Genomic DNA, 13,529 nt, shown 5'->3' with positions numbered 1-13,529 from the left:
CTCCACCCAGTGCATGCCATCATGACGTGCACCATGTGGACAGGCAGATGCCATAATGGCGGCCAGGTGGCGTGGTAAGGGCTTGGAGCATGGGGACGCTCAGCCCTCAGCATGCCTACAGGCCGGCACAAAGTGGCGGTCTGTAGAGCCCCATAGAAACACTGAAGAGCCATGGAACCCTTTTATCCATTTGTTGCTTCATAAACTTTCACTGAGAGGTCCACTAACTAAGATTTCAAGATGCCCAGAACAAGATTGCAGTTCTTCTATCTCTCCTTTTTCTTGTGGAAAAAAATACAGTGAAGACTGGAAGAAGAGATAAGGCCCATGGAGAAAATGCATATACATGATGGCCTCTTAAAATTAAACATAGTCAGATGCAGCTGATTTGAGATTGCTTTTTAATCTGTTTGGCAGAATGCATTTTAATCTGATTAGAGAAATTATTGTAGAAATATTGTCCTACACATTTGGGGAGTGTTTCCAGACTAAAAGGGAATTATGTAACTATTCTGCCCCCCGCCCCAACAAATATCTTTCTTTTAAAGAAAAAAAGAAGAAGCAATAGGGGGAAAGTGGAAAAATTTGTAAATATAGGTAATGTTGTATGGAACCTGTAAAATCATTATGAATAAGGCTGTACACAGAAAAAGTCTCATCTACAAGCATTCTTTAACAAGGAGCATGAAGTGCATTTTCATAGGAATGTGATCCTTAAACTATGATTTATATATTTGCTAGTATTTAACTAACTTGTTAGGCTAACATAATGTAGTGGATGCTAAATAGTGTTTACATATTAAGTGATCAAACAGTATTCACTGCACATATTATGATTAGATATCAGTGTACAGTATTTGTTTAGTACTAAAAGAGTTATTTTTATTGCTTTAGCAGGGTCATGGCAAGCAACAGGAATATTAAACATTAAATATTAAACATTAAATATAATAACATGTCAATTTGATACAGTTTATGATATTTGGTGAGGTATTGGTAGATCAAGGGTGGCGATACTCGCAGTTGCAAAGATGCATCCCTCCCCCCGAAACCACCAGAAGGCACATCTTTTTTTTCTTTTTTTGCTAGTAAAATCATACCTCTACTACCCAAGTCTCAGAAATTTGGTTACAAAACACAATGTACAGGAAATGCATGGTATGTTTTCCAGAAGAATTATCCTTGAGATAGCTTAGCATATATACTTAGGATCTTGGAGGCTGTGGTGCACAAGTATCTAAGGAGTGGATGCACACAAATGCCAAGTGGGACAAATTCCAGCATCTTTGTGTTACTCATCCTTCTTTTAAAGCATGTGACTTTGCACCATTGTAGAGTATATAATTTTGTTGGTTTTTTTGGTAAGGGGGTGGCATTTCCATTGATAAAGCTTTACCTTGAAACATGGGGGGGGGGGGAATTATATATATTGTGTAGCCACCCTTTTTCATTCCAGGATCCTGCCCGTCCCTCCTTTATCTTTTATTAACCCATATGGCAGAGGACAGATAATTTTTTGTCAGAGAATGGACAAAAAAAATGTACAAATTTTGTACATTTTTTTTACAAATCAGCAATGGTTGCTGCAAGTGTGTGAATTCATCCAATTTTTCCTCTGGTGATGAGGCTTTTAGATTGTTTTAAAAGCTTCAAGACTTGTTTGACCAAAGGTGACAATGTAACAAAATAATGCACATACAACAGAAATGCCTTCATTTCATTCAGCTCTCAAATTGTATCTGCCTCTAGCTTATAAGACTTCGAAAGGGATGGGAAAGAATACTGGGGTTAAGCCCAACTCTCTCTAGAGGATGCTTCCAATAGGAAAATCTTCAGAAACTTTAAAAGAAATAGGTTAACGTCTTCTCCAAGGCCAGCTAGTATTCTGTTGTCTAAGGCTCTCCACTTCCCCAGTTCTACTGATAAGATCCCTTCAGTCTGACAGTTCACTCTTCAGTACTGACAAGCTCATGTCTTTTATCAAATTTGAGGGTAGCAAAAGGAGGCAAAAGGCAAGCTACAGGACACACAGAGCTTTCTGTCCTCCAACAGCTCCCTGCCTCTCAGCATGCACTACTTAAGGCATCTGCCTCCCGTGTGAAGTCAAAGGCTTTCATAGTTTCACCAGCATCTGTGGCTGACATCTTCAGAGAATGCTGACCCGGAAGAGAGTGGGTATATATATACTGTGTGAGCCTGGCTAAGGAAGAGTGATTCCCATGTTAATCTGTGTATTGTTCTGTTGTTGATGGCAGGGCCTCAGGGTGGGAGGATCTGCAAAACAGTATTAGTGTCTGCTAATTGGTGATCATTGTCTGCTGGGAAAGCTCCTGACTCTGGGTGGTTTCTCATTTGCATTTGCGGAGTGCTGATTTTGCTATTTTACATGACTGGTAGTCAAACTTTGGCCCGGTACAGATGAGCCAAAAGTAGCGTGGCACTGCCGATACTAGGGTTCGGGAGTGCACAGCAACCACACGCTCCCGAACCCTAGTACGTATGGGCAGTGCCATCTTGACGCAGCACCATCTATACAGCGTGTGCATCCATGTGTCTTGTGTGACGCGACCAAACGGCATGGTGCACAAAACACGTCACCACAGCCCCCCCAGGGCAAAAATGGCGCCTTGGCGGTGGTCCAGGATAGAACTCCATTTTGGAGTTCCTTTTTGCAGCAGATCATTGTCGTGGTCGTGCTGTTGCCACGGCAATAACCTGGAGGAGAGAGGGATGGCCTCTGGCTGCCCCTTTCTCCTAATCTGTACCAGGCCTTTGTTTACTTTAAGGGTTTCTTCTTTCCTGTTGAAGTTGTCTAAGTGTTTGTGGATTTCAATGGCAATTTGCAAATGAGAAACCACCCAGGGTCAGGGGCTTTCCCAGCAGAAAATGATCACCAATTAGCAGACACTCATCCTTTTTTGCATATCTTACCACCCTGAGGCCCTGCCATCAACAACAAAACAATACACAGATTAACATGGGAATCATTCCTCCTTATCCAGCGTCACACAGTATACGTATACCTACTCTCTGCCAGGTCAGCATTCTCTGAAGATGCCAGCCACAGATGCTGGCGAAACGTCAGGAATAAATTCTTCTAGAATATGCCTACATAGCCCAAAAAAAACTCAAAAAACTACATCTGCCTCCCGCTGCCTAATGGAAGGACTGGCCCTGATTTACCTGTCAGCATACAAGGAAGGGAATGGAAAGTGTTTTTAACTTAAACATGAATTCCAAATTTACCTCACAGCTTACCAAAACAATGTATCTCAAACAATAAAGGAGGTAGAATTTTATTAAAAGAAAAGCTGCACATTATTTTCACAGGAAACAGCATAGAGAGTAATACTCACTGTACAGATCTGTTTCATCTAGAATCTCAGATTTGATGATCTCTTCAATTACATCTTCCAAGGTAACAATGCCCAAGACTTCATAAAAAGGATCCCCTTCCCCTTCATTGTTCACCCGCTGTACTATTGCCAAGTGAGATTTACCTGCACAGAGTAGTAGACCAAGAAATTAGATATTATAGCATAGTTATTGGCCATCCACTCTCATAATGAAACAGATGGATCCTGCAATGCAACTACAGATAGTAAAAGAAATATTGTCAGCTTGGGAGCAGACCTCAAAGTTTACCTAGTACAACTATACCTGTTTTAATGAAATAGAAGTGTTCCTAAGTATAAATTTTTTAACAGAAAATTTGTTACCAGAGGCAGAAATAACATGGAAAGAACAGAGACAGATGTCTGCACCACAAAAAAGAAGAGCACTTCAACATATTTTAACAAACTTTTACTTCAGAACTAAAATGTGAAATTAAACAACCAGATCAGGTTACCCTTACCGAATTTTTTTTTTTTTAAAAAAAGTCTTATCCATGGGTGATTTTTTTCTTTCACCAGCATCCCTTTCCCCTATAATTCCCATTCTGGTGGCCACATTTACAATCTGTGTGATTTTTTAACAAGCTGGGGGCAAGTAGTGAGATAGGATTATCTGTTCTCTCCTCATTCTGTTTTGTGACTCATGCATGCTCAGTAAGAGATACTGGAGGTAGCTGCTGCTTATCGTGCCTGCTGTAGGCCAGCACAGACAACTACCATACTAACAACTAGAGAGGAATCCCACAATTTCTCAGCTCAAGCTTTGTTGATTGCATTGTTTACTGCAGACACACTGCTGCGACCCAATATCAAAAGTCTGTTTCTCCAGCCCTCACCTCACCACTTTCTCAGTGATGCTGCTGATAAAAAAATTAGACAGAGTTCCAGGCCTCATTCAGGTTATTATTGTTTATTTATTTTTTTGCCAGAACAATGCGAACAACCTCACTCACACATTCCATGGAACTGCATCTTTCCAGGAATCGCATCGCTCCACAGCTCTGTGAGTTCAGTTGCTCACCCATGCGGGCACTCTTCCCTTGTCACCACACCCACCGGCATCCCTCAGCCAGGGGGGATCGACATCCCCTTTTTTCTTCTCCCTTTCCCTCTCTCTTTCCTCCCCAGCAGCAACTATTCCACTGGGGAAGGGGAGGGGCTTTCTTGACCATGTGGGCTGTCGACGATGCGAATGCATTCAGAACATGTTAAAGGCATGGAGAGTTTTATCCTGAGTCTATTTGTATCATTGTTCACACAACTGACAATGCAAATCTTTTGTAAAAACTTGGGAGGATGCCTGATATCAATTATCTTGGGGTAAGTGGGTTTTTGCCAGACTCTCAAAAACTTAATTGAGTACTTTTGGGATGTCTGTGAGCAACAGAGAATTATCCTGAATTCATCCTGGATTATTTCCATTGTTAACTAAGTCGTATCTGTATTATTAGCCTAATCAATTTCAGAACTGTTAAACCTACAAACTTATCCGAAAGTAGACTTCATTGAACTCAGGTACATATGTCTAAAAAAAAATACTGATAATCTAGCTACAAGATTACTGTATTGATTAAATACTCCAGATGAAGGGAAAACATCCCAAATCATTTTACTGTTGCTTAAACTCATTTGTAGACATTAAGAATACATTAAAATAATGTGAGACTTGTTAAACCAACAAGCATTCAAACTATCTATCTGAGTTCATTCATACTCAAAGAATGAAGATATCTTGGAAAAATTAGATCACAGAGGAGACCTTATCAACAACTGTCATAAATACAGCATCAGGTCAAACCAATTCAGCTTGGTAAGCTTCACATCTGCTTTCCCAGGAACCCAGCATAAGCAGTTAAAAACAAATTCTTTGTGAATGCTGTCTGTTGAAAGCTAAATTCTTTTGCTATTCCCAGCTTGTGATCATTTAAAAGGAATTTTCCAAAGCACGGTCTAATATTAGACTCAAAATGAAGTTTCCATTCCACTTACGCGATATTCTCACCAAAGTAACTACTACATAATCTGATTGTCTTGGAGCTACTCGTTTAGATGCAGATGGACATACTTCAAATACCAGTTCACAGCACCAGCAAGACTTATCTTGAAGAGACCTTGTTTTGCAATTGAGATCATTGTTAGAATAATGCTTGTATTTAAAATCATGCATATGATAATAAACTTTGTTCAAGGCACTGACAATGATCAAATTACTTCCTTGCTCAGTTATCATTATGCTGGCTGTCTGCATTAAGGCAAATCTATTAGTGCTGATACAATGCTTGTTATGTGACTACATACAGTCTAATCATATGTTTTATCAGTGCTGATATGTCTACTGTTCATACCAAAATCAGACTATCTGTCAACAGAAGAGTATAAAAAGCACAAAGATGTGTGATGATACTGAATTATTTCAGCTACAAAACAACTTTATTGATACTTCCCATTTCAATATCATCTGTCAATAAGATACATGGAGAATAAATAAGTCTGACAAGCGCCTTCAAGATCAAATGCCCTTAATATTCCACATTTAAGATCATTGCCGATATTCCAGATTGGCTACTTAGGGCTGTATAGACCAGCCATTAAGGCTGGCATGGGGTGGAGTGGGGCCATGGTGTCTGCAGGACGCATGCCCTGACTCTGCCCTATGCCAGCATGACACCACGTGCAGCGCCAAAGGAGAGTAGAAAAGACATTAAAATTTGACAATCCATTCAGGGTTTGCATATTTCCTCAAACTGAAATAGTGCTGAAAGGGGAAAGGTAAATGACAGAAAAAAATAATCAAACCGTCCATTTGGGAAATTTATTCATTAAATTACATATATGTAAGAGACACACATCGCTCATATCCACAGGGGATATGTTCAAAAATCCCTAGTGGATGCCTGAAACTGCAAATAGTACTAGACCCTATACCAGTAATGTTTTTGGACTGCAACTGACCACAAGTAACTGAAACCATGGCTTGCAAAACCATAGATAAGAGGGAACTATGTAATATTTTCGGATTATGGCTGACTGTGGGTAACTGAAATCATGGAAAGCAAAATCATGGATAAGGACAGACTACTGTATGCACTTCAAAGTGTTTGACAAAGATCTCTTCAAGAGCAGCTGAACATGGAATCAAGTCTTATAATGTAGTTAATGTAAAAATAATGTATATGGCTTTAGCAGTGGTGTATATGACAGCAGTATATGACAGCAATTCCTGCGGCTATGTTTATATAATTTCTGTAAACTTCAAGGAAAAACTTCAGCAGGAAAAATGGGATTATTATCTTGATGAAGACTTCCTCGGGCACTTAGGGGCTCTCCAGACTGCCCCTAAGGGGAGACATGAAGCTGCCCCTTTACTGGCAGATCGGGGACATGGCAACCTCACGCCATGACTGCAATCCAGCCTCTGGAGAGCACAAAAAGGAGCCACAAAAATGTCTCCTATTTGCAATCTTAAAGGGGTGCCATAGCCGTGGCGCCAAAGCAATGTTATGACACCCCTTTGGCATTGCATCATGTGGATGCAGCGCTGGAGTCACGCCATGATGGTGTGCGCCGTGTGGACTGGCGCATGCCAAAATGGCACCCTGGGGGTGGAGTTAGGGCATCTAGCATCAGGATGCTGCACACTGACTCCATCCACAGGCTGGCACAAAGTGCTGGTCTGTATAGGCCCTCAGTTCACCAGAATATACTCTGATGTCTGGCAACAGTTACATCACTTCTTGCTGTTCCCAGTCTCTCTGTAATGATTTAATTCCTTTTAATGTACTTATTATTATTATTATTATTATTATTATTATGCTTTTATTGTACTGTTTTTAATGCTGTGAAGCTGCTCTGAGTCCCAGTCCTGGGAAAAGAGTGGGATACAAATAAATATAATGAACTAATAAATAAATAAATAAAATAATCAAGAATGCTTTGTTAAATAATGCCAAGTTTGGGGGAATAGCAAGCCATAATCACAGTACTGTTCACAGGTAAATTTGCACATCATGACAAGGCAGGAATCATGACTTGTCATATAGAAGCAATATGCTGGTGAATTCTTTGGGAGGGCTCCAAAAGTGGGGTCAGGGGCTCAAGCACTCTTACTTGCAGCAGGAATAGCCAGAAAAAGTATAGACCTTCATTGTGAAGTGTGTTCATCATGTCACCTGACAGCAAACACCCTTACCTCTCTGACTGGTTCCCTCTCAAGATACCAGAGAAAGAAGTTAATGTTCTTGGCTTTTCCTTCAATTTTTTAAGGGAAGAAAAGCTACTCACTGCCACACAGTACAACAAACCAACTGCAGAACAAAGCTACACTCTACATCAGGGGTCGGCAAACTACGGCCCGCGGGCCGCATGCGTCTCACCGAGCCATTGGGACCGGCCCCCTGCTCGGTCCTGCCGCCGATTGCCGCTGCCAAAGGCCCCGCGGGGCCTTTGGCGGCAGGCAAGGGGGGGCAAAGGCCCCGTGCGCTTGCATGAGAGGCCAATGGCCTCTCGCGCAGGAGCGCAGGGAGGGGGAGGATGAGGAGGGAGGAAGGAAGGAAGGAAGAGGAGGAGGAGGAGGGAGAAAGAAAGAGGAGGAAGAAGAAGAAGAAGAAGAAGAAGAAGAAGAGGAGCAGGAGGAGGATGGTGATGGTGATGGTGATATTGATATGAGCCAGCTTCAGAGGCACGGTCAATGTAAGTTGCTGTGATTTTTACAAACTCATGCGCAGTGAAGAAAAACCACAGTCCCTTTACCAAGTAAACACTTCTGAGAAGAACAGTTGAACCCAAGGGCAAATCACTTCTTGTGAGACCACCTTGACATGTTCAATATGCATAGCCATGTGAACCTTTCTGTCATCTGTCTAGGAATAATGCCCAAATGTCCTCCATTTTGATCATGCCTAAGAAACATGCATTTATATTAACATTTTTTAAAAATCACCAAATTTTTTTGCATGTCCTCAATTTTTAAAAAACGTGTCCTACATTTGAAAATGTTGTCCTATATTATTTATTTATTTATTTATTTATTTATTGGCTTCAGCCCCCGCCATTGTCTGGGGGACACCAACCCGGCCCCCGGCTCAAAAAGGTTGCCTACCCCCGCATGGCAACCAAGTGGCATGTACCAGCCAGCTATTCTTATGTGATAAGCCAGGGTTCAACAGAGATCTCTGACTTCTCATGTGGTACAACTACACAATGCATGAACTGGATTGCTCTTTATAGGTGAAAATCATTTTCTTACATCACATTGTTGTCGCCTGCTTACAAGTCTGAGAAATATGATGGAAGCCTTATTGCCAGAGAGTCCCTAGTCTAGGACTAACAAACCCTAGGGACTTGCATTAGGAACATTCCTAGTCTGAAGTAGTGGCATCCTCACACCTTAGTATCACCTGGTGCAGGAGGTGGGGCTTTTGGAAGCGGAGCTTCTGGCGTTGGTGTGCACCCCCTCCCTCAGTGCTGCCCCATCCTTTTCCTCATGAAGAAAAGGATGGGACGGGACAGGACAGGATGGCACAAAGAGGGGGGGCAACCAGGTATCACCCCTCTTCTGTGGTCTCACAGGGTGTGTACTGCACCACTGCACCCCCCTAGTGATGCCATTGGTTTGATGCAAATGCAGTATAACAATCCAATCAACAATTCCCACCTCAACTTTCTAAGGTTCAGTAATTCAGTGTATGTTGTAAATTAAGCTGTTGTAGTTACAAGTGTAATTTTATATAATACTATTAATATGACAATTAGTTATACATAATCATTTTTTGAAAGAATGAACTGAATGAGACATGCAGATTATTTTAGGAACAGATGAACTAAGTAATTGTCTCTTTAAACAAGGGGAGGCAAACTTTTCGGGGGGGGGGGGGTCAAGATATTAAACACTGCTGCTTTAAAGACTGAAAAGCAGAATTATCCAGAAGGGAGGAAGGGTCAAAAAGTCATATTCCTGGGGTAGGTGTCTGTGCTTGAACTGGAACTGAACTATGGTACAACATCATGGAAACTCCACTCCCATATGGACCCATCTACAATGCTGAAAACCATCCTACATACACACTGCTATTGCACTGCTATGATATTAGGATATATGTGTCAAAGTAGGTTTTAACAGATACAGATAATATTTGACAGATCAAATAATTCAAATGTTCCTATTAAATATTTATCTTTTCCATGTGGCCAGCCCAGATAACCATTTTATTATTTTATCTGTCATTTCAACTACCATTTAATTTCACATCTAGAGTGCAACACTATATTAATAGTAAATTTGTTAAGACAAATTTTAAATCCATTTCCCTCCATTCGGGAATATCACCTCAAAAAAGTAGTCTTATTATCTGAGCAAAAAAAGAAGCTGAATATTGTTTGGAACACAGAAGCAACACTGTGTCTATTTAAATGGCTTGCAAAATAGATTATCTTAGTTTTGAAGGTCACTGTCCCAGTTCCTACATCTTAGCATTATGATGTACATTGTTAAACACTGGTTCATATCTTGGGAGACTGCAAGGCTTCAGCTCGCAAGTGTTTAGAAAAATAAAAGTACATCCAGCCTAGGAAGATAGCCATGGGAGGGGAATGTATTCAAATCTGTATTAATAGGAAAGGCTAGCAGGGGTGGGGTGAGTAGGGAAAGAATGAAATGGGATGATTTTGCCAAATGAATATGTTGAGTCTACAGAGTAGACAAAATTCAGAAAAACAAACACACAAAAGTGGAAATAGATCAGAAAAATACAGGAGGCCATTAACCTTCCTCTAATTGCCCTCCACAGCCCTTGATTTCCAAGATAAATTAAACTTTTTGGTAAACTCAGAAACGATGGTTTTCCCACAGATCTAGTTGCTTAATAGTAAACAGCAATAGACTGCCCCCTTAAGAAGTTAAACGTTTGTACGTCCATATTTGCACAAGTCATCTCCACGTACCAGCTATCAAGTTACCATATGAAACATCATCTTAAAAAATAGGACACATTCAGCAGGAGGAAAAGAAATTACAATTTGATTTTCTTCAAGACAAATGGTGGTATGTAGGCAACACATAAAATTAGGAATTTGATTTGCATACTATTTAATTAGAATATTACATATTCTACACACTTAGCTACAATTAAAAGCCAATGGGATAAGGAAGTGTATTTCAGGGATAAAAAAAATAGCCTAGTCCTTCATTTCAGTTCTCAGTGGTTTTTCTAGACGAAGACTGGACAGTACAGTACTAAGTAGAGAAGTATGTGGAATTATGTTTTAAAATATTGCCTTCTCAAAAACAGTCAGCATACTTGTGTATGGCTGCATTTTCCTCCTCTCCATATTATTACTACAAGAAATGTCTTTAAACTAAAGTACAACTCCATGCACTTTTCATGGGCTCATGTGCCTCTTCAATAGTCAAAATTCTGTCTTGCCTTTCACTGTGTTTTAAAAATCATCAGATCAAGCTAAGGTAGCCACTACTTGGGAAGACACTGTAAGCCTCAGTGACATGGTGGCCAAAGTCACAGTCCCTAGTACAGCTCTGCCACCATGGATTAAGATGCCATCCCATTGGATTACAGCTTCCATCAATACATTGGGCCCTGATTTATTCCAAGACATGTCAACCATTGCATCTTCCTTGATTTTGACCCATGGGTTGCCATAAGTCAGAAATTACTTGAAGGCACAAAATGACAACAACAACAAAATACTTGACACCCAATCTTAGCTCTGGACTTGGGACTGCCAACAATGTGTTGCTCACATCCTCCCACACCAGGAAAAGCATTTGAAAAGGCCTTGCTTCTCTAGCGTTCCTTGTCAACATCTGAAGGGCTTTGCTGACTTATGGCAACTATAATGTGTGCCCATCATGGGGTTTTCCTGGCAAAATTTGTTCAGAGAGAGTTTTCCACTGCCTTCCTCTGAGGCTGAGAAAGTGTAACCCAGTGGGGGTTTTCATGGCTGCGCAGGGATTCGAACCATGTTCTCTGGAGTCACATTCCAACATTCATACCACTATACCACATCAACTCTAAAGGGCTACATGATTCCAAACATACTGTAGTTGATAATCAAAATATTTTGCTTACACAGACCCTGAGCCAGCTAGTAGTAAACATTTCTAGCTAATGCTCCTTTGAAAGGGATTTCATTGATTTGGCTCCTAGCTATACACTTAAAGGGGGTGGATATATGAGGGAATCAAAAGGGAGACTCTATGACTCACATGGGACCAGGTTTCAAAAATTGGCAACAAAAATAGATCAGAAAAAAGTGAGAATTATGTAACACAATAAGATAATTACATAAATTTGTCAAAAATTAATCAATATCCAATCTTTCTCTTTATACAGGATCCAGAGTGACTTCCCAAGACTTAACACCCCTCCCCCAGATGGTACTGTATAGGTTACAAAAGTACTCATACAAAGGTTAAAAAAAACAATTTAATGTCAGTTTAGTTTTTAAAATCCCACCAAAAAAAACACAAAACAAAACAATACACAATTACAAAATAGTAAAAAAAGGAAGAAGACAATAAAAACAGTTTAAAAACACCCCACCATTAAAAGCTCTTTTGTCACAAAAGCCATAAGTCAAAGGGCTGTCTAAATAATGCCAGCTGACAAAAGGAAAGGACAGAACGGCCATTGCACCTGATTCTCTACAACCAAAAATGAAAGAGCAAAACTAAATTGTTCCTTCTAATTTTGGTGTGCTGTACTATTTATTGGTCCATTCTATGCCTAGTGAAGACAGCATAAGCTGTCATAGGTATGACCTCAATATGGGATAAAGAAATAGGCCTACTAATCCTAAGAAAAAGGAAATGTTTTTCCAAGTTCATAGTGGGGCTATGGTTTATTTCTGCAATGACTATCTAAAAAAAGGATTCAGATTACACAAATAGCTATTTTACCTTACTGTCCCACAAGAACAAAATACATTTTTTCCATACCCATTTTCCCACCAGTATTAAATGTGACAAATATTTCATACTGTTTCTATAAAAGCAATCACAAAGTATATAAATAGAAGCTTGGTCATTTACAGAAAAATGCAGTTACAGCAAGAAAGAGGAGGAGGAAGAAAGAATTAATGTTTCTGATTTATAACTTCAGCTACTGCCTGTATTTCTTAGATTTTTACTTAAAGTTCAGAATCACACTGTTAACCCACAGGATTTTTAAAACAGACCACCACAGCAAAACAGATCAATAACCTTTGTAACCTGCCAAATTATGAAGGAGAGATGTGGCCATAAATGAAGTAAAGAAGCACAACTCCTAGAATTAAATCTAAATGTTAGATAGGCACAATGAACTAAATGAACTTGTTAGTTGTATCTAAGAAGTCTTATTCATTACAATGGATAAGGTTGCCTTTCTTTTACAATTACAAATCACAAGGAACATAAACTAGGACACGCTCAGTATCTGAGTTTCTTCCAGCTTGAAATGCCTAGCCTATTTCCATGTGGGTGAAACATCCTTTGTGCTGGCGTTCACATCTCACTTTTGTGCAATAACCCTTACCAAGAAATTGTGGACCGCATGTCTTTTATACTGAAAAACCCTTGCTGGGCTTCTTCTGTGCTGACACTGATTGTCAGTGTCTAACTGAAAGGCTTTGGAGAGCAAGGGAAGAGTTTCAAAGGGAAAACAATAAGGAAAATCTTTCCAGCACAGTTCAACACCAATGTCACAATGTCCAAGTTGACTGCATCAGGGAATGGACATAGTTTGTGCTCCTTAATACATCAATCAACTAGGCATCCAAGAAAGGTTCTGAGTCAAATAGCAAACCAAAATCTTCAAGGGTAGTGCTGTTATTTCAAAGACATATCAGCCATTCTAATGACCAATATTGTATTGTCTGAATTAAGCTTCAGTTTGTTTGTTATTATCTAGTCCTTTACTGAACTCGGGACACTACACAATTTCAACAGCTTCTTTGGAATGTGATAGCAAGATAAGCTGGAGCTGGATATCATCTGGATATTAATAATGGTGTATCATAGATCCATTGTTACACTGCTATTAATGTCCAGATGACAGCCAGCTCCAGCTTTCCTTTCAAAGACCCATGAGAGCCAGCATGGTGTAGTGGTTTGAGAGTTGGACTATAACTCTGCAGACC

At 40.1% G+C, this 13,529-nt stretch overlaps 1 protein-coding gene across 1 annotated transcript in view; it reads right to left on the bottom strand.

Moving 5' to 3' along the window:
- The window catches only part of LOC149318469 (metal transporter CNNM2-like), a 137,805-nt gene that overhangs the window by 24,407 nt on the left and 99,869 nt on the right, over positions 1-13,529 (bottom strand). The window contains exon 4 of the mRNA XM_089509778.1: positions 3,357-3,500. Within this exon, the coding sequence (XP_089365904.1) occupies positions 3,357-3,500 (144 nt within the window). The remainder of the gene's footprint in view (positions 1-3,356; positions 3,501-13,529) is intronic.

Source organism: Sceloporus occidentalis, unplaced genomic scaffold, assembly GCF_023333645.1.
Source record: "Sceloporus occidentalis isolate IW3139 unplaced genomic scaffold, rSceOcc1.0.p SCAF_2, whole genome shotgun sequence".
In the NCBI taxonomy this organism is placed as follows: Eukaryota; Metazoa; Chordata; class Lepidosauria; order Squamata; family Phrynosomatidae; genus Sceloporus; species Sceloporus occidentalis.
The sequence above is the reverse complement of the archived record's forward strand: the minus strand, read 5'-3'. Positions and strand labels throughout refer to the sequence as shown.